Source organism: Thunnus albacares, chromosome 2 (genome assembly GCF_914725855.1).
Source record: "Thunnus albacares chromosome 2, fThuAlb1.1, whole genome shotgun sequence".
In the NCBI taxonomy this organism is placed as follows: domain Eukaryota; kingdom Metazoa; phylum Chordata; class Actinopteri; order Scombriformes; family Scombridae; genus Thunnus; species Thunnus albacares.
This window is the reverse complement of record NC_058107.1, coordinates 15343295-15365601: the sequence shown is the minus strand read 5'-3', so window position 1 is coordinate 15365601 and position 22307 is coordinate 15343295. Positions and strand designations below refer to the sequence as shown.

The window sequence follows — 22307 nt, the reverse complement described above, 5'->3', positions numbered from 1 at the left end:
TTTCTAGCCTTAAATGAGTTGGATTTCTTCATCGCACCATATACATTATCAACCTTTATGCTTTTTTCATGACTAAATAGCATTTTGTGGTTATTGCCACTAAGTAAGCGACATACAGTACATGAAATCATATTATTGTCCATTGCTCCAAGTCCCCCCCACGAAGCAGTGTTGAGGGTCATAGTGGCGTCATATTTCTGGTCTCCTCTTCATAAATGTCTGGTATGTCTCCCATGGAGGAGGAGACCATCCGGACAGATGTGCACCCACGACACTCCATCTCATATTGGATTAGCTGTTTCCAGAAGCCATTATTCGGCCTCACCATGGGTCGACAGGTCTTCACCCACCTGTGGGCCTCCAGGAGAGTAACACCGCGGTGCTTCATCAGATAGGCCATGCACAGGGCGGCGGAGCGGCTCACACCGGCGTTACAGTGCACCAGAGTGCGGCCACCGCGCTCGGAAATCAGCTGTATTGTATCTGCCACACCGTCAAAGTGATCGCAGAGAGGAGACACCAGGGAGTCAGAGACAGGGATGTGGACGTACTCCTCCACCCCTGGAGGAGCAGGGCTGCTGTTCCTGGTTTCAGTAACGTTAATGATGCAGGTTATCTTGTTGCGAGTCACCTGGGATGCATCGCCGGCTGCTCTGCCATTACTGAGATAGAGATGATCCGTGACTCGACACAGGCCAGAGAGACCTGCAGGAGTTGACTGATGCATTAACAGCGTACTTTTGCAGCGATAAAGTGAGCTAGTCAATCAACGACCGTGCTGTAAACAAGTTTAGCCACCGCGGGAAACCAAATTTGTTTCCTAGGATGGTAAAGGCATGACCCGTCCTACTCTGCCTCTGATTGGATATTACTCGTTGCCTTCGTTGGTTGGATTGGTTTGGTTAATGCACGAGGAATGAGATTGGTTAAGATTAGGGTAAGGAAATGAGGTTTAGCCAATCAGAGGCAGAGTAGGGCGGGTCATGCCTTCGCCATCCTACGAAAAAAAATATTTCCCGCGCGACAGGATACTGCCAGCTGTACGGCCAAATTTGTGTAAGCTCGCACGCTGTCGCCCCCAGTTGGATGGAGTTATCATGAACAGACAGATAGAGTTTTTCTGTTTTTAATTTATTTTTTACTAAAACAAAACACACCAGAAAAAAACTAAACAAAACAAACAAACAAAAAAAGAAACCCCCAAACTAAAACAAAACAAACTAAAACAAAACAAAACAAAACCAACAGAAATGCTGGATTCTTGTATAATAACGCTACTCTGCATACTCATATTTTTATTATTATATTGCATAGTTATGACCTCCAGGTGTTCATGTAATTTTTGCTGATTTCTTATTTTGTATGAAGGACTTTGCAAAGTTGATTTTGAGTTGCTTTAGTAATACATACACGTATAATAATAGTAATAATTAAAAAAGGAAAAGCATATATGATCCAAATATTAAAAACACTTTAATAGTAAAAACATAAATGTACTAGTTGGTTTCAGGAGTGCTCTTTACAATCATCAAACTCTCTCTCTCTCTCTCTCTCTCTCTGTGTGTGTGTGTGTGTGTGTGTGTGTGTGTGTATGATGGTCAAAACTGTCCTTAAAGCATAAGACTAAATGTATCATGCTATCAATGTGGACATACATACATAATGAAGTGACAAATACTTATAGCTCAGGTCAAAGCAAACCTTTGTAAAAATAACTGACCATTGCCAGTCTTCCTAAATTAAGGTTGTGTCAATTTTGGAAAATATTCTTCTTTTTATCAGTTTATTATTGTTTTACATTTGGATGACTAGTAGCCTTCATTATATGTTGTTATAAAATAAATGAGCAGAAAAATAGAATTCATTTGTGTTTTTGTGTGCATGTGTGGGGGGAAAGAAGTCAATAATTAGGTTTTTAAGAATATAACAAATTGATTGTGTTACAGTAGAAGTAAGATTAGCCTATAGCAGAATACTGTGGTGTTTCATGGTTTGAGGTGGCTGCTGTGTATTAGCTGGTGGTGTTTATGCCTGCAGGCAGTCCTCGGTTGCCCAGGAAACACAGATGGTGGATGAAGGGCGCGCATACAAAAGACCATAAACCTGTGGCAGCAGCTGGAGACCGAGACCACTGATTAATTCAGGTCTGCGCAGTCCCGCTCAGTCAAAGACATCGCTGTTCTGTTTAATACCTTCCATCCATTTCCTTTGTCTCAGGGCTTCCGTCTCCACTTTATCCTGTTTTCCCCGGACTGGACTCCCGTCAGTGCGCAGCTGTTGTTGGCTCTCATCTGCTTGTCTCAGCTCTGCAGCCATGTAGACGACGCTCCGCCGTGGCTCATGTTAGTGCGTATCGTGTAGGTCCAGAAGGCGACCAGTCTTTCACTGCAGGCGAAATCACTGCACACACACACACGGTGTGTGTTGGCGGGCTAGGAGGCTTGTTCCCAGCATGAAGAAGAAGAAGAAGACGACGAAGAAGAAGATGTGATTCCTAACACTCCTGTCGCTCCATTTGATGCTGCGGGACAGGTGCATGTGCAACCTGGAGATCACTGGTAGGAAAAACCATCCTATAGTTCTCATTCTGCTGTTTTTATCGCGCCCATTAAACTAGTTACATTTGATTAATCTTTTATCAGATTAACATTAATTCATTTAATTCCCCGCAGATGAGGGCCTAGTCTGTAGAAAATGTATTTCCTCAACCTGACATGCATGCAGGGTTAATGAATATTAAATATGCTTATTTATAGAGAAGCTATTTAACACGGTTTGTTAACAGTCTATTTAAGCTTTATGTAGCCTAATCTTCGACAATATCGTTGCTGCAGGCAGTGCTACAACATACTACAGCCTACAGGGTCTACATTTCCAGATAGGGCTGTGCGTCCATCTATATTGCATTTCTGCACTGCTTAGCCAGATGAAATGATTCAAAAAATGACTTCAATGTCAGCTGTGGTTTCCTTGTATTGTTGTATTTGTTTAGTTTTTAGGTAATTATAAGGTAAATTAGTCCACAATCACCTGCTATAACAGCAGTTATAGGTATTTATGGAATATTATATGCTTTTGGTTTTTAGGTAACCTTGTGATTCATCTACAGGGCTGCTGACGTGTTACCGGTATGGAGACTTGGAGGATCCACATGGGAACCATCATCTGGACAGGTTATGTGTACAGGCTGGATTATCTTTATTAAAATCAACAAGAAGGTTCAATTTCACCGTCACACAATATCAGTTTGATAAATAATATCACCAAATCCTATCTCAAATGATTGATATCTTGCAGCAGTGGGTGTATTTCAGTCTCGTTTGTCTCTAGACTAGATTAAAAAGCAGTAAGGAGAGAGACAATAAAACCAAAGAACAAGTGATCCCTGGGGTAGTTTGGGAGGACAGTTGGGTTGCGTCCCACTTTTTCTGCTGCTTTGTGTTGTGTGTTCCTCTCCAGTTACACTGATGAGAAAGCAGATCGGGACTCGCACCGGACCTCATTGTACTCCTGACGGCATCGCTCCATCACCCTCTACTGTGTTGCCTCACAGGCTGTTACAGGATCTCTCGGTAGATTTACACCACGGTGACTTTTATTTCCCTCATATTCCCTTTACACTCTACATTGTGCCTTGTTAGGTCTGGATGAATATAAACTGCAGTGCCAATTTTTACAGACTGTATATGGCTTTTGCTTTTTTTTTCCCTGTGTATGTGTGTTAATGTGTTTCTGGCTGAGAGTGCACATAAATAGGGAACAGATACAACATGGGAGATTAGTGATGTGTTAAAACGCTGCCATATTTCCTGTTATATGCTGCTATCCTTCTCAGGATTATGGGTAAGAGGAGAGATAAACCAACCTGAAAGTGGAGACTGTGACCAAATCAGATTAGCATAATCTGCTTTTCACATTCATTATTCAACATTATGCAGGATTATCCATGAAAAAATGTTTGCCTGTTTGTCAGACCAGTTATGAGGAAAAATATGTCTTTAAAATCATGTCACATAAAAGAGGCCAGCAGGAATCTAAAAAAAAAGAAAATCACAACATTCAGTACTTCTTCATTTACTTTAATTTGTAACAGCTCTTATGTAATTTGTCTGCAGTGTTTGATGCCCGGTGCCATTTCTGCTGTATCTTCAGAGGATCCATGCTCAAGTGTCTGAGATGACTTCTGCTGCTTTTGTGCGTCAGTGAAATAGGCATGGAAGAGTTCAAATTGCCACCACTGCTTTGTGTTCATTGTCAGTGCGATTCATTTTTTTTTAGCAGAGATGTTTACCACAGGTGGTGTTTTGAGTACAGGATAATACGTAACAATGTTCTTCCCTGGCTGTGAGTAATACTAACGTCGCTCTATCCGCTCCTGCGCTCTTTTTGGCTGATCAAAAACACTGACGCTGCAGCTACCAATCACCTCTCATGCTTGTTTTTCTAGCTGCTGTCTGCAGTGACCTCTTCACACTGTCGCCTTGGTTACTCTGCCTAACACCTCACTCACTTCTCTTTGTATAAGACACTTTAAATTCACTAGAAATGGTGTTTTAATGGTGCCGCCCTGTCTGTTAACTCCTCACCAGACCCAGAACTGGAAATCTCCGACATTTCAAGCTTGTAATGTTAGAAAAAAAACCTGCTTACACACATATTGTAGTGTGAGAATGACTAGTTCTCTACAATCTGTAATTAACACAGTATGTTTACTTAGTTTGTGGTGTGATACCAACTATTTTTACATGTACTTTATACAGTATGTACAGTGTGTATTTTACTGTAGTGTGTGGGCGTATGTGTCTGCGTGAGTGCATGTGTGTGTGTGTGCGTGTGTGTGTGTGTGCATGTGCTGTATTTGTGTGTGTTTTTGTTCCTGTATGTGTGCATGTGTATTCATGTCTGTCTGATAAAACATATATATATAAATATATATCATGGGCTTGAGTTAAAAGCTGCTTTTCAGTGATTTTTCTCATAGCTGCAATTTTTTTCAAAATGCCTGAAGCTCTCCTTTAAGACACTGAATGTACCAGACAAGGGGCAAAATATTTCCAAAAGATTCTTAGCATTTGTTACAACCTCTCTGAAGTACCAGTTAGGTGGGGATTCTTGTGGTTTAGATAATCACAAGAATGTTGCTGAAAATTAATAGTGTGTAGTTTTCTAAATGAGGCCTGCTGGCATTAATTAAATTGTCTCAATGCTTACAGCCCCATCATCTGATACTCAAGCAAATTACAGCAAATGCTAATAATTATGCGCAAGTGGTATTTTACCCAGGTCTGGCTCGTACTAACAGAATCTCACTAATATCTAACAATACTAATGTCTGCTAACAGTAAGATGATTACTAACCTGTACTCTGAATGCTGATGGCTGGCCTTGTTCTTTCTAACCCACTGACTAACCCTCTGCTTTATGCCCGCAGTCTGATGCACACACTCCTCTCTCATGATCCTGCAATCCTTCTTCCCCAAATGACCGATTCAGATTAATTATAACGGATGAAAATCAATGAAAAATGCTAACATGTCAAGAAGGGTTTCAGGACTTGGGAAGGAAACTGTTATTAACCACAAGATGAAAAGAGGAGCAGAAAACAGCTGCCAATATCAGATTGGGTTGACCACATACTTAAAAAAAAAAAAATCTGTCATGACTGATTATCTGATTTCAAATGACTACTGTGTCAGACTTCACAAAGGCTAAATTCACGTCCTCAGAGACCCAGCTTTGTGTCTCTGTCTGTGTGCTGTGTGGTCAACCTTTGCAGGTGAGTGCCTGGCTTGTTGTCACCACAGATAATGCAGTAAGACACAAGCCAAGCAAACCTCAGCTCCACTACTAACTCCTTATGGTGTTGATACTAACAGAGGTGAGGCTATAAAGGTCCACCTGTTGCTCTTACTAACATCTTTCGTTTTCTCTGACTAAAACTATTTTATTCTTGATATGTGTAGTCAAATTATTCTCTCTTTGTTCAGATCAAAGCATGCCCTGTTACTAGTATGTGTTTTTTTTTTTTTTTTTTTTTATCAATGGGCAGTCCTAGTGAGAACTAAGCCCTTTAACTCTTAACTGATCAATGGAAGTCCTTATAAACAAGCTTGACAGTTTTGTTCTCTCAAGAAGCAGCTAACCTCTCCTACAGTTACAGTAAATTAACATATACTAACCAAAGGGCTTTTAATAGCTCTCAGCAAACTAACAAACTAACCCACTAATAAACTAATAATCTAACAAACTAACTATAATCACTAACTTTCTGCTAAGTGACAGAATCAGTGGCACCCTGAAATTGAGGAGTTGCATCACTTATTGAATGTACTAACAGGATTGAATGTGCCTGTATGTGTAAGTGTGTATGAAAGTGAGCTCAAAAGAGAGAGAGAGAGGGAGAGAGAGAGAGGGAGTGTGTGTGTGTGTGTGTTTGTTTGTGTGTGTGTGTGAGAGTGTGAGTGTGAGTGTGAGTACAACTGTAAGCAAATTCCAAATTGGATGAGTGACCTTGATTTGTTCTGTTCAAGAAAAACTGAACATACAGATGCAGATGACATTCATCAGAGCAATTTAGGTCAAATGTATCTACAATGACTCTTTCAGTCTACATGAGCGGCCAGTTGAAAACTATTAACCTTGAACCTCTTAAAATATACACTGTATGGAAGAATCCTACATGTAAAGAAAAAAATTTAAAGATCCCCTCCAGGTATGATTTAAGACATGTAAAAAAAAATACTCTTCTTGGAATACATATATATGTATGAATATAATGTATAGGTTTTCCACAAAAAAGTTCAGTTAACCAGTTATAAATGATTAAAATGACATTACATATTGGACCACAACTGGTTTCTAAACTGGTTGTGATGTCACAAATCAAACTCAGATTTAAGGTGAGCGCAGAGAAACTTTCACACTTCAGCAGATAAATGTGAAAACAGCCTTCTAGTGTCGAAATCTGCTCATACATCATTCTGCACAGTGAAGTAACAACAAGCAAAACACATTTATGACTGGAGGGGGACTTTAAATTACACAACTGTTTTTTTTTTTTTTGTACCTGATTCTGATGTCTTATACTTTTGCTAATCTCCTGCTATGTAATATTTTTCCCACATAAACATATTTTATTGTATTGTCTCTTGTCTCAATTAATCACACACAAAAGATTGCAACCAAGTGGGTTTAATACAAAGGAACTCATGCAGGAAAGCATTCAAATTGCCTGCAACAACAACAACAAAAGGTAGAGTCCTGCTCAGGAACATGCTTTCTGCACCCAGCCAGGAAATTACAAGGTATTTTATTTCTATGGTAATATGTAGTGGCAACTCCAGGAGCGCCATTATCCTAAATAACATTTTTAGTCTCTTGATTGCTGTAATCATAGTGAAGCATGATTACTGTCACCGCATGTTCAACACATGCAGAGTCCTGCAGTATCTGTTTACAACACCTGTGGCCACCTACAATATGCCAACACACACAAACACGATTTTAGTTCTAGTGAGGACACTCATTGACATAATGCACTCCCTAGCCCCTTACTCTAATTTAACCCAAACCTTACCGTTAACTGAACCTGAACACAATTCTAACCAAAACTAAAAAAACAAGTTTTAACTGTCAAAAACTTTGAAGGTTTGTCCTAAAGTGAAGACTGACCCAAATATCCTCACTTTGCTAAAATATCCTCACTCCCCAGGTCTAAAAACTCTAACTGGTTCTCACAAAGATAGACATACAAGTACACACACACCGCCATAAAGAGCTTCCAGTAGAGCAATACTGCCAAATTGAGAGAGATTAAATCATTTTTAATAACCTGTTCATGGTTAATTAATGCCAGGTACTTTTGTTTGTGGTATCTGGATTTGAACTCTCTGTCTCCTTTGTCCCAGAGGAGATGTTCTTTCCTTTTTCTTGGAATAGGAAAATATTCGGACTATAATATTATGAAATTTAATTTAAAAAATCCACATGTACTTGTTTCATAATAAGATGTCCTACAACGTGTTTGTAAGTACACGTAGAGTTAGGATTTTTTGAGTTTACACGTTCAAGATTTATTCATGTTTACAGGTGGCACAAGATCATCATGTCATCTCTGAATTAAAACGCATTACATACACATATACATCCTCATATACACAACATGTTACATGTTACTTGATGGGAGTATTTCAAAATGTTCATGGCTACAATATTACAGCAGGGGGCAGCAACTCAACAGGTTAGAGGATTTGATGGTTTTTGGTGCAGTGGATCCTGTTTCGTCAGCATAAAGGATGTTCTGTTTTCTATAAAATATGCACACGGTCTAAACTTTAAAGCAGCAAATTAGTTAATTTAAAAAAGTACAGTTTTCACCTAAAACAGAAATCACAACACCAAGGACATGCACAGTTTTATGGATTTGTACTCTGAACTGAGGGAATGTATTATTTCTTTTGATTTTTCTCTGATACATTGTACGGCAGCTGTTTAATGTAGGCCTACCTGTTATCAGACTACTTTTCCATTTCTAGTCAGTGCATACTCAAAAAGTTTTAGGGAGAAGTGCAAATCAATCTTTGCTAATAATCTTCCTCTCCATCACTTGGTGCTGGTTGAGATTGAGAGGGGTGTGAGCTGTGCACACTGCGGCAGTGACCAATAACCATAAATCCCCAACACTGAAAACCTTGACCACTGTGTCTAATTATCTTATTTTATTTATTGAAAACTGTTTTGTGCGACTTAAATAAACTCCAAAAGTGTAATACAGGTTTGTATGTGTAAAAGAGAGAGACAGAAAGCGGGGTTTGTGTTGACACCACATTGACACCTACACCTACACACACACCTCACCAGACCTTCATTCCAGCGTCCTCTTTGCTTGTGTCAGACTGAGGGAGCTCTACCCCCCATTTGAGCCCGATGTGATCCAGATGACGGGGGTTTCCATAGGTAGGAGCAGCGGGGTCTGGGGTCTTCATGGGTCATCTGTAATTCACCGCAGAGCTCAGAGAGCAGAGTCTTAACACACACAAAACTCCTCACAGAACAGTGAGGCTCCACTTAAAGTCTTAAATATCACACAAACTCCAGTTCAAAGGCAGGTATGTTGGGATGAAAAACATTAATCGCCTTAATGACGTTCTCTGGTGAATGGCTAGTTTTGCAAGTCTTCGAAAACACACTAATATGTGACTTTACGGGGACTTGGATGCCGCAGAAGCATTTGTGGCCCAGAGAGAAAGAGCCGTATGGTAACAGTGTGGGCTGACAAGGAATAATTCCACAATTATCTCATCGTTTCAGAATTTCTGAGATTTTACCAATTATCTATTTCCGTCTGACTATTTCCTTGAGTAAAATGAGGAATGTCTGTGTGCAGTGCATGTGTGTGTGCATGTGTGCGTGTGTGTGTATGTGTGTGATCCAGAAGCAGTTCTCTGTAACCAGAGCCTCCATCACAGGGAGGATGTCTGCTGGAATAACAGCTCACTGCCTCCAATGGAATTTGTCTGTAAGCTGTAAAAGATGGCGAGGGAGAAGAAGAAAAGTAAGCTTGGGAAGTATTTCTCTCTGTGGCGCTGTAATCAGCAGCGCTCGGCCCTGCAGAGTTTAAAATAGTAAATCCGCTCAAAGACAGTTCAAGGGCTGAACAGAGATTGCTCTCCCTGCAGGTATGTGTGTCTGTGTGTGTGTGTGTGTCTCTGCTTGTAGTTCAAATGAAGATGTGAGAGACTGGTTATAATATTCTTGAGGTTTTCTGTTTTTAGGGTACAAGTCTTATGTAGGCCTGCTGCACCAGTATATTCAGTGTTGTCAAATGCACTGTAGTTTACCATCTTAAACAGTGTGTACTGTTTGCAAATACACATACACCAGTATAATTTAGTGGTGACAGTAAGATCCTGTATGTCTAAATTTATCCACTGTTTGGGTAGATAGGGAGAGATGGAGCACAACATGCCAAGAAAAAAATCATACAAAGACTTGGCAAATGTCAAATGCAAGCATGATTACTGACTCCACTAAAACTAAGACAAAAACATGCTTAAATATGTCTCTTTACCAGAGTTGCATCTTACAGAACCTGTATTGTGCTAACACCAGCAGGCATTAAGTTAAGAAACATGACTCATTTTGTGTGAAAAAATTGCACTTCAAAACCTGATTGAGCTTTCAAGTTTTTTGTAGAGATGTGTTTTATGCTTCTTCTAAAATCTTCATCTTCTAAAATCCAAATTTGCAACCAAACAAAATATATTTCATTCGCATTTTTCTTATTTTCAGTAACTGCGTATTTCTTCGTGTCTTATAAAGCTGGCTGGTATTCTGTCACATAGCAGATACAGACAGACTTCAGAGCTCCTGGCCAACACTCGTATTATTTTGGGCCCCAACACAAGTACTGGAGAGCAGGATTGGAAGTGGAGAGAGCGGCAGAATTTGGGTCAGGGGTTGCAGGTCTTTAAATGTACAATAGGGGCTTTAACACGAGGGCAGGGGGAGTTCACGAAAATGGTTTGCAGACTTTTAAAACATTTGAAGAAGAGGAAAATCTAAGCTAATCTCTCTGAACAGGGCAATCTCTGTCTTAACCAGGCTGCAGGTTCTTCAGAGCAACAAAACATCCAAGGACTGACATGACTCAGTGTCTGCAGAACCACAAAACATAATGTGGTTCAAGTATTTTGGAAAATTTGAAAGCATGGAAACCTTGTTCGCCCTCATGTTGATGTAAAATTACTTGCATACTTGCAGCAGTGTTTTCTGCAGTGTTATCCCTGCTACTTTTCTCTCCACTGATTCTTGCTTCATGTCCTCTGTCTGCTTCTAAACTTTTAAATCATCTTTCATTAAACTGTTGGACACAGGATCTGCTTCTATTAAGCAGTTTGACACATGATCTACTTGGTCACACCATTTCCTCTTCTCTCTCGTCTCTTTCTTCCACACACTAAGTCCTGTTAATAGTGTGAAAATGGTGATATTAAGTCAGAGACCAGGCGCTTCCTAAATGTCTTTCTTTTCCCTGCCTGCAGCCAACATTCAGAGTCTAGATAAGCGGACAGTCAGAGAGGACCAATCTGTCCTGTTGGCTGGCGAATGATGGACAGTAATTAAAAGTTAGCTAATAACCTCTTCACACCTGACATTTCAACAGGGAGGTCCCGGACACCATTATCTACATATAGATTAAACAGCGTAATTGGCAGGGAGATAGGGTTAGGAGGATCGCGAGAGGAAAAGGAGAAAAAAAAAAAGGCCAGGCCATCGCCAAACCATTAAGCAGAATATCTGAGTGACACTCTGATTTTGCTCCTCTTGCTAATGCGACAGGAATTGAGCTGAACTAAAATGCTAAATGAATGAAGCCTATCTCGGTGTGGTTATTACCGGGGCAAACATCGGCCATGGAAAATAGCTTTAATTTTATAATAATTGCTAGATGGACGTGACTCGTTAGAGACACAATATGAGAGCGAAAAGAGGGAGAGAGAGTGGAGGAAGGGAGGAGGAGAAACTTGGACCTTCTGAGGATGAATGCTGTTAGTTGGGCTGCAGCACTTGTGCTCCCACACACTGCAATTTACACAAACTCATTGATAAGCGATACTGTGGACTGATGAGATGGAAATGGAGGGAATCAGCATTAGCATTGTGGCAATATGAAATTCTTCATTTAGAAACTCAAAAGTCCCTTAATGAGTTTCTACACAGGTTACAGCCACACTTTTCATAGCTCCCATAGGTTTGCATTCAACTGTAATAGGCTTTTTCGCATTCTCAGCACAAACATCACATCATTACATGCAACATTTCTGATGGCTTTACTGTTCTGTTTAGTTTAAGATTTCCAATGGGAACTGTTGTCATCCAGTGTCTCCATTAAAGCTTTTAATCTGTTTATTTACTAGTTTGCCATCTTAAGGATATTTTGGGAAATATTATTTGCTTTCTTGCTTACAGTTAATGATGCTACAGCAAGTAGCTGGTTAGCTTAGCTTAGTATAAAAAAGCAGTTGGAAACAGTTAGCTTATGGCTCCATCCAAAGAGTAAAATAATCAGCTTTCAATTCAGCAGCTCTAAAAATATATAATACCAATTAACATGTTATATCTCATTTGTTTAGTCCATAAAAAAACAGGAGTCCTGTTGTCACCATGAGGTTGCCAAGCAACCAGTGGTGTTACCACAAGGTAGGCTACTGCACCTGGTCAAAGTCCAGCACATAACATAATTTTTACACTTTGGTTTACATGTGGATTAAACGAACAAAATGTGCTTACGAGCTTTAGCGATGCTAATATGTAGATTTATTTTAACCTCTGGACAGAGTCAGGCTAGCTGCTGCTGTTCTAAGCTAACCATCTCCTGACTGCAGCTTCATATTCAGCAGACAGATGAAAGTGGTATCGATCTTCTCGTCAACCTCTCGGCAAGTAAGCGAATAAGCATATTTCACAAAATGTCAAACTATTCCTTTAAGCTTTCACAATGCTCTCACTTGCAGAAGGAAATATTTACCTTTTACCTCTATTTGCCATTCAAAATCTCAGCAAACCCCATAACTCATAACTCCCAAGATGTGTTTCATACAGATTTCTTTTTGATGGCAAATTGTTACTATTCTAGCTATTTCTATTCCCAGATGTATGTTTAGCCTGCGTAACACAATCTGAGTGAGGCTTTGTACAACCAAAAGCTATTCCAAAACAAAAGTGGAATTAGCCAAAATATGGAATAGATCTCTCACAATAGGATGAGTTTGACAGATGAAAAGCCATAGAAACAGCCATTTCTCAAAAGCAGAGGAAGCATGTCTGTCCACACCTCAGTCCCAAAGCCTTGATGTGCTGTCACAACTCTCCTCACCACTGTTAAGTCAGTAGAAAGTGATGTAAAACTGTAGCCGAGAAGAACTAGCTGAAAAACAAGCACTCCCCTCGAAAACAGCTTTATTTGCTTCCTCCAAAATAAATCAGGCTGACAGTGAAAACTGAACAATAATGACAAAAGCATGCAGATACTCACGGCCCCTAAAGCTATCAAACTGTTAATGGTTACCTTCAAACCTGCCAGGTCACTGCTCAGTGTTTTTCTGACTCTTATTATTATTCAGGGATGAATATAAACCATGTTCCCAGCTATAGGAGGGTAATTTAGTCAGATTTTGGAGGGCTTTTGATTTCTGGCCTATTATTTTCACTGTCTAAAAAGGGCAATTAGCTTACTCCTTGGCGCAATTGCATTTACCCAATAGTTCCTTCCATTTTTTTTTACATCGAGGGGATGCTCACCCGTCCAGAAAAACTACATAAAAATACCCTTTCAGTGGCAGATAATGGCCACTTGCTTGCTATAACAATTCTCCCCTATATCCCCCTGAATAACAACATGTTTCACAGCTGAGTGGTCATCTTTGCTGCACAAACGTGAGAGTATATGCAGATAAGTTATCATGAGTACCACCATAACAAATCTACTTTTCTCATTTTGAACAATTAAAAAAAAAAAAAAGATCTCAACATTTTTTCTTTAATGAAATGAACATATACAAAAACATGTTTTTATTAGTTCTCTGTGTCTTTGGTATATGTCCTGCTCTTGCAGCCATAAAATTGAGGATCGAGTCCAACAACCGAGGCCTGTCGTACAACGATCACATAGAGCATATTTGGCTAACTCTAATTATAAGTGTTAACACATTGCTGTGAATAATCAGTCACAAGTGCCTTAGCCAACGAAAATTATACACAGTGTACCCGTCCAACAGCAACTACACTTCCTCAGTCAGCTTTAGATGAGATATAGGCAATGTCGGCCAAAGCCTACAGATAAAGAACTACATAAATCAGTATCCATTTTTAGATTGTTGTAACACAGCCTGTTAATGCCTTATGTATATTCATTTGTTTTTTCATTATGTATATTCTTTAAAAAAATGACGAATTGTCTGGATTCACTGGACATTTGTAATTATACAAGCTTGTTTTTTTCTCTTTAATGTTTCCTTATCTGAAGGCTCTCATTGATGTTGTAAATCGTCATTTCATTGCATAGTATTAAGCTAAATAAACAAAATATTCAAAAAAATTTACAGTGGGCTGTTTGAAACTTGACATGTAAAACATTCGCTTGAGATTTTTGGATTAAACTCCCACCAGTTCAGCTAAGGAGTAACACACAGTTGTGGTGGAGTTATGCTCTCCACCACTAGATGTCCCTCTTGCTTTAGTCTGGAGGCAGCTGTGGTGTGATTGGAGTGTGTATCTGAGCCATCTGTCCATGACTTGTCTCTCCAGACCCTGGGTTCATCCATCATGTCCAGAGGTGCTAGTCTCTCTAAAACCAAACAAGAAAACATTTCTTTATTCCTCCGCTTCATCTCCCCTCTCAGCTCTCTCCTCTCACATTCTCCACATTCTCTTTCTGCCTTGTTCTCTCCGTCTGTCTCTTTCCGTCCCTTTGCCTTCGATAAAAGGATCACTTTACTGTTTATACAAGGGGATTGGTGTTGTTAACAGGTGTAGGGTAATGGGATCCCTACTGGCAGCCAGGCACAGAAAGGGTCGCACCCCTCCTCTTCCCAGCGCTCACACTCACACCAGCGATACTCTTCTGATGGATTGCACCCACCATTCATCTAAATTATGTCACTGGCAATGAGCTATCAGTTCAATCTGGCCTAAACGAAGCACAGGGTTTGTTTCTGTTGACACTTCCTCAGCACTCACTTCTCCTCTTGATTACTGTCAGGGCCTGTAGGAGTGACGCAGCTTGGCCAAGCTCGGGGTTGGGTGCCCACTCTGCTGCACAGTGTGTGCGTATGTGTGTGTGTGTGTGGCCCCATTTTCAGCGCCACTTTACAGCTGTTGAGAAGCTGTTATCATGGAGAGGATGAGGGCTTTGAATTTGCATTCAGCAACTGCAGATAGCTGTTACATCAACCCTGACGTACTGCAAATTTACCACTTATTAGGTTAAACTTTACACAAGGTGCAAATGGTAAAGCAAGGTTTTTATGATAAAGGTCAGCAGTCTAGTTCTTTAGTTTTCAGCTAGACTCGCATGCTGACTTCCAAAGTTAATGGTGACATTGTGACATGGACCATGCAGGCTAAATAGACTGAGTAAACAGAAAGGTGTTCCTTCACTCCTGCCATTTTAATCCAGTCCAGCCATTTTGGATCCCGTGTTTCTCTTCTCTCCCAGCTTTCTCCGAGCGTCCCCTCCTCCTTCTGGTGTTTAATTCTTTTTTCTCCTGGCGTCCCTTAGAATTCCTCCCAGCTGCATAACAGATGTTGAATCTTTCTCTCTTTCTTTCTTTCTTTCTTTCTTTCTTTCTTTCTTGCTTTCTTTCTTGCTTGCTTTCTTGCTTTCTTGCTTTCTTGCTTTCTTGCTTTCTTTCCTTTTATCTGTATAACTCAGCAATGGTCATGACAATAACTGAATTTATAACGCTGACCACACAGCCTACATGAGATACCAGCTAAACTAGGACTAGTCATGTAGGCTGCAATATAATTTACATTTATTACAGTTCTTGCGTTCTCTTTCCTTTTTTATTTCACTTGCTCATTTCTCTCAAATTCGCAGTTTGCCTGGAGGAATTCCACCCTCCTCCAGTCAATGCTTTTGGCAAGGCAAGTGATGGGGGACCGCAGACAAAGTGAGAGGGCCCAGAGTGCAAACAGTGAACACTAACTCTCTGGTCTTTCCTCTCATTGAGTAAAATTATTCCTGGGGTAGAGTTTGATTCATTGAGTGAATTCCTGAAGCTGATTATTTGACCATTATTCTCATGTGGGTTCATTCATCATGTGAGGCTTGATAATGTGAGGTAAAGTCTTCCCCTTTCCTGACAGCAGGGCTAAAAAACACCTCATGGTTTAGACTTCTTAACTAGATGGGGGTGGCGAATAGCAAACAGAGAAGCCAGAGCAGAAATTGAGAAAAGGGAAAATGAAGAGAAGGCACAGACATTATGCTGGGTTTGTGATTCGCTGGTTAATTGAGCCTATCTAACACGTTGTTAGCTTGTTATTTCAGATAAACAACCCAATAAATGTTCTCCAGATTACATTATTACAGTTGTAAAATGTACCCAGGGAATCAAGTCCTCTATATAAAAAAATCATCATCATGCCTCCCCCATACTCATTGTATTTTATTGAGTTCTCCATCCACAGGAGCCAAATATAGAACCAAGGCTGCACTGATAGAAATAATGTGCAATACTTAGTTTTGAATCTACACTCCCAAATGTTTTAAAATGCACATTTTACCCATGCCTGACAGCGAGTTCACAAGACTTACAAAAGAAAGCCCTTTCACAACATTTGCGTCATTCTTTTGATGTCTAGACATCATATGTTTCTCTCTCTCCTTTTTTTTTTGAGAAACTAAATCTGACGGGCTAGTATGTCATCTCCTAAGAGAGAGGTACTTGACTGAAGTCACTATGTAGACAGTACAAAGCTTCCACATCGGCCCATATTCATGAAGGTGTAGCTATTACTGACATATTTTCTTATGGGAACAAATCACCAGCAGGGTGTGAAGAATCCGCACTGTAGACTAAAGTCTCTGGAGCTTTGTCATGTTTTGCTGATCCGAAGTCCAGTCTTTGTATGTTGCCTGTCGTCTGGGGAAGTTCCCATGGATGGGACAGTTTGGAGCCCCCACCCTTTGTGAAAGTCAGTCAGGAAGGCAGAGTGAGTAGGGGCTGTGGTGACAGGAGTTAAGATGTGAGGTGAAGATCAAGGAGGTTCAACCGCAAAAGAAAGTGTAAAAAGTCAAAGAGAAGGAAAGAGACAGAATGAGGTAGCATCTGTTGTGTCTTGTGTGCTCAGCACTTTGGGGTTGGCCTCTAGTCTTTCAGGGTTAAATCTGAAGCTGATGATCTATTTCTGGGAAGGTTGGAAAAGTAAAATAAAGGCCTGTGATATGTAGAGCAACCTCTTCTTTTGTACTATATTAAACATGCATTTTTTTTTACTCCTCTTCATGCAGCTGCAAAAAGTACAAATGGTCACAACATCACAATGAAAGTATTACATCAGAAAATCTCTAGAGAAGAGAAACACATTCCCTGCAAACAATTTGATAGCTTTTAGATTACCCTTGCATTGCAGACATGGTCTATGTCCAATATGAATTTTGTAGAAAAAAATGCTCCTTGAAATTAACAATATTTCTGAAAACAAGCTGGAAAAGGCAGCAAGTGTTTCCTTTTCATACCAGAAATCATTCTGTTATTCAGTAATAGTAATAGATGTCATCTTGATTTTGTGATTTCACTTTGCCCAATGAATTAATTGTGATCAATGCAAATTATATAATCATTTGAAGTGTTTGCTGATCGCTTATGGTGACCTTAACAATGGTGCTATTGATCAGTTACCCTGATTGTTTTTTCTGTGTTTGTTGAGACCATTGCTCTCTTTGCCAATATTCCTCCTCCTGCAGGATGACATTGAACATGCGCCGGGTTGAACACACATGGGAGTGAGGGTTAGCAACAAGTCAATAACCGAAACACAGCAGAGCAGTGAAGGTTATGGAGGTGTTGTATGCATGTAGACTGCTAAATGTGTGTCTGCCTTACCTGTGTGCATTAGTGTGCTTGCATGGCGAAGGCTTCTGTAGTCTGTTACGAGGCCTAGGTATTCCTCCTCTACCTCATTAGTGCTGATTTACGCCACAGCTAGGTGAAGGCAGGCAGGACCCACCTCCCCCTGCCGTTTACACACACACACACACACACACGCAAGTTTGTGCAGCTATCCTTGTTAGGACATTGCATTGAGTTCCGTTCGTTGTGGACAGCCTAACCCAAACCTTAACCCCAACCTTAACCATAACCAATTCATGCCTAACCCTAACCTTAACCTAACCTCAATTCACACCTTATCCCTAACCTTAGCCAGGACCTCAGAAATGAGGTTTTGCCTCATTAGGACCGGGCTTTGGTCTCCACAAGGTCTACTGGTTCCGACAAGGTCAGTGTTTATACTGGAAAAGGTCCCAATGAGGTAACAAAAACGCGCGCACACACACACACACACACACTGCCCTGCACTCCCCCATCTCTCTCTTCTCTCCCTCTCTTTCCCTATCTCTCTCCTTCTCATTCTCCTGCCGCGCACAGACAATGGGGCCCTGGAGAATACCGGCTTGTGCTGAATTATTCAAATCAGCAGTGGCAGCAAGCCGGAGAGCAAAGGAGAGAGGCAAGGAGGTAGAGGAGAGAGAGGGAGTGAGAGAGCTAGAACGTGAGAGAACACAGGATGATGGGAAGAGGATGTGGAGGGAGAGAGAAGCAGTCAGAGATAGAGAGAGAGAGAAAAGATAGATAGGGAGAGAGGCATTGTAGAAGTGGTGAATCTCGTTGTCTCTGCATGCAAATAGCCTCTTGCTCCTCTTTTCCTCTCTCTCTCTCTCCCTCTCTATGAGTCACCCCCTGCCCTTCACTGCTTCATTAATACACATCTGTACCCCGGCCCTCCCCTCCACCTCCTTCCTCCGCTCTCTCCTAGTGAGGAGGAAGAGGGAAACAGAGGAGTGGGGGAGGACGTGGTGGTGGTGGTTGGGAAGGCGGGAGGCGGGTAGGCGCTCGACATCAGCAGCACGCTGTTGGCAGGAGGAGAATGCGCCGGTAATTAGCCAGCACCGGTACAGATGAAAAACCCAGGAAGGAGAGAGGAGAAGAAGAGGAGAGGAGAAAAAAAGAGCAAAGCTCTGAAAACAAGCCTCCTGCCAGGTTGAACTCCCCAGAGGCAAGACCTGGACATGACGGTGTGCAGTCTGGGAACAAAGGAAGAAGAGGAGAGCTGGGGAAAAGATGGGAGGCTGAAGAGTGGGCCCATGACAGCACCTGCAGAGATGGAGAATCTGATTGTGTGTATGTGTGTGTGTGTGTGTGTGTGTGTGTGTGTGTGTGTAGGCATTATTTTCTTGTGATTGTGAATGCCTCTCAGTGAAGGATGCCTTCAGATGTACAGACACAAGATTCACCACCAGAGTGTCTATTTTAGACTGTAGGGTAACAGCTAAATTTATTTGCCTTATATTCAAAATAATCTTCAAAATTACCAAGATATTCTCATGTTAAGAAAAAATCCTTCCAGTGCTTATTGGTTGTCTAAATCTACTTTCATACTCTGCCTCAGCGAAGCAGCACAGCATCACATATTAAGACAAAAAGCTGAGAGAGGCCAAGGTTTACATCTGTTATTAGGCAAGCCATGAAGCGTGAGTTAATTTATAATTCATAATAAAATAATAAGATTCATAATATTCTCCCCAGCAACATAGTTGTTGAACAGGTTGCCAAGCAACATATACAGTATTTATTATAATGAGTGATGATTTCTGGTAAAGGCTTTATTATGTTCGTTTATTTTACAACAGATCAAACATGGCTCAGCTGCAGCATTATTTATCATAAAATGTAACAGACAATTTTAGATGTGATCATGCAAAAATGGCAGATGGCATCTTCTGAGGTCACAGAGGTGTGATTCCTCACAAAGAAGTGATATGAAAGAGCCACTCCATATCCTGGTGCCGACGAAGGTTAATGAACTTAAGTCTAATGAAGAGACTCTGACCTGTCCTTACTAATTAACTAAGAGCCTTTAAATGTTACTGCAGCTTTTTTTATACAGAGCTTCAAAACTGAGTGTAAGTGGAGACAAAGTGTGTGTGTGTGTGTATGTGTGTGTGTGTGTGTGTGAGAGAGAGAGAGAGAGAGAGAGAGAGAGAGAGAGAACTTGACCCCTTAGTCCTTTGCTAGCCTCATTAGTGAGAGGACTTGGTTCATTAAATGATGTGAACGAGCGGTGTGGGCTACGAACAGATCACACACTGAGAGACTGTCCCTGTTTTTTTTTCTGTTAATGGTGTTTTTGCAGATGAAGAAACGCCACGTGGAAACAGAAAAAGGGAAATTATGAAGGATATTTTCTCAAACACCTGCTCAATGCAGAATATGATCTCACTGATGCTGTGGGTTAAAAAGTAATATTTACTTATTTGCTTTCACTTATTTGGTACCATTTCTTGGCTGGGAGCAGTGACTTCCTGTCCTTTCTTGTCGATTTGTCATTATGAGGTTGCCTGGCAGCCAGCGGAGACTCCAGGACATCACTGACCCTGACCAGGAAAGAGTCCTGCTCATAATCCCTGTAAAACCACAATTTATTGTTATACGCTTTGGTTTTTGCTTTTTAGTTAAAGAAGCGCTGGTAGCTGATCTGGTATCTTCAGACTGAGCCAGCTGTTTCCCTCAGTTTCAGTCTTCATGCTAAGCTAAGCTAACCAGCTGCAGGCTGTGGCTTCATCTCATCTTCTCATCTAACTCTCAGCATGAAAGTGAACAAGAGTGTTTTCCAAAATGACAAACTGTTCCTTTAATCTGTCTGCCAAACCTGAGGCTGGAATTGTGGTTCAGTGAAGATATGTGTATACATCTCTTCAGATCTATGCAGAGAGGGGTGATGTGGCTCACACAAGAGATGACGCTCATAGTTTGGACAAGAAAAGAATTTTGTTCATGTTCGTACAAGAACATCTAATGTCTCTGCGAATGTTTCCAAATGGCACCCGTGCATGCTTGCTGAACTTGCAGCCTACAAAGAGAAGCATTTGCCAGCATAATCCTACTGTACAAAAACTGAGAGAAAAAAAATCTAGAAATTGAGGAAACAATGCCAAAGATGAGAAGCTTGACATGGAGTGATAATATGTCAAAAATCACATTTTAAAGGCACTGAGCACATTCTCTTGTGCTCCTTCCTCGCTATCATTGATGTGTGGTGGCCTCTCATGACTTTGCTGTGGATCGATTCAGCCCCCTGTGCCTGGGAGCATCAGGCCCGTCCAGCCGTGTGGAGCCCCAAGAGAGACTGGCTGTGGTTTGACATGCTCCACGTTTCCCTCCAGCACAGCAGCAGCAAGAGCCAATCGGCCGGCCAGCCTGCCCCCACACACCGTTTGGAGTGTCAGCCCAGTGTGTTCTACTGGGAGCTGGGCTTGGCAGTGCTGGCTACAGGGCTCAGATGGACTGCTGATGGGGCCTTCTGCCCAACAGCCCCATGAGGGCAGGTAGAAAGGGTGAGGGAGACAGGTTTGTTTATGTTCCACTTGTTGCCCCCCTCATCCCCCCCAGCAGAGGCTAGGACAGATGCCCATAACATTGATTTTGGAGAATGCAGACAGGGAGAACCAGACAAAGAAAAAAAGGGACAGGGGGCTGAGGGAGAGAAAGGAAAATGCGATGTGATGGTATGAAAATTGATCTAATAAAATCTGCTCAATAAAAATCAATAGATGATTCCTGTACGATGCAGATTGTGACAAAGGTTTCCCCTCTGTATACAGGCCTGTGCATATGATTTCCTGTGTTAACATATTCCCAGCCTTAGGCAAGAAACACATTTCCAGGAAATCCATTTTTCTCAATGCTCCCTGGGCAGTTTTGAGTAGTCCCTTCATAGTCATCAGAGCCTTTTTGAAAATTGTATGAATATTGCAGCATGCTTTTGGAACAAGCATTATGCAGGGTGTCTAGGTTGACGACTGAAGCAGAGTCAGGTCGTTTGGCTCAGCAGGTTGCATGGCTTTGAGTAATCAGGGTTTGGGGATTCTAATTAGGACAATTAAGTCCTAATTACAATGTAAACACATTCTGCTGCCAAAACCCTAGACCCCTAGAGTGAGGCCTCTGTACCATAGCCTCCCATTCTGCTCTGCTGTCTAAAGAACAGCATGGCCCCCATACTGTACAGCCCTAACACTGATAACTGCTAGAAAGTACCAGCAGAAGAGCACCTTTACTTGCCTATGTACCTTCCTGTGATGAGTATATGCTGCTGTGTTTGTGAGCATATTGCAGGTATGACAATCATGGTATCTGACTTGTGCCGACAAACGTTTATGCTTGAATTTTGCTTTTTCTGCTTTATGATTTTGCACATACCTCACTTTCACTTTCTCTGTTAAGTTTTACATTTAAACAAGGTAACAAGAGTTGTTAACAATTGTTAACCTTGTAAATTCAGAAATTTTAAAATGAGAGTGTCCATACAACCCATAAATATAAAGAATATTTTATTCAGCAGCACTGTAATGTGTCTATGTTGTAAGTTTTGTAAACTGCAGTATGTTCTTATGGGTGTAAGTAATGGGAGATGTGGTAATTGTTCATTTACTTTGTATGTGCATGCTCTATGTGTACTATGTGCATACAAAAATGCAGGATCAGCCCAGGGTTATCATCTTTCATTCATTCATTCATGTG

The 22307-nt window shown here is 41.0% G+C and overlaps 1 protein-coding gene and 1 long non-coding RNA gene across 5 annotated transcripts; one reads left to right on the top strand and one right to left on the bottom strand.

Moving 5' to 3' along the window:
- Positions 1–9: 9 nt before the first annotated feature.
- Positions 10–852, bottom strand: zgc:153044 (uncharacterized protein LOC751678 homolog). Its single transcript, XM_044367914.1, has one exon. It carries the CDS (start codon positions 725–727, stop codon positions 179–181), a length of 549 nt encoding a protein of 182 aa, XP_044223849.1. The 5' UTR covers positions 728–852; the 3' UTR covers positions 10–178.
- Positions 853–1561: 709 nt separating this feature from the next.
- Positions 1562–6945, top strand: LOC122993585. 4 transcript variants are annotated; one of them, XR_006406417.1, is made up of 4 exons: positions 1562–2144; positions 2218–2558; positions 3110–3572; positions 4116–6945. It is a non-coding gene; the product is annotated as an uncharacterized LOC122993585 (long non-coding RNA). The 4 variants fall into 4 exon arrangements; XR_006406411.1 differs by having other exon boundaries at positions 1564–2558; positions 3110–3588; XR_006406416.1 differs by having other exon boundaries at positions 1565–2558; positions 3087–3572.
- Positions 6946–22307: the final 15362 nt, after the last annotated feature.

Excerpts from the sequence above, each read along its gene's own strand:
- zgc:153044 (XM_044367914.1), bottom strand. The coding sequence starts at position 727 with ATGCATCAGTCAACTCCTGCAGGTCTCTCTGGCCTGTGTCGAGTCACG.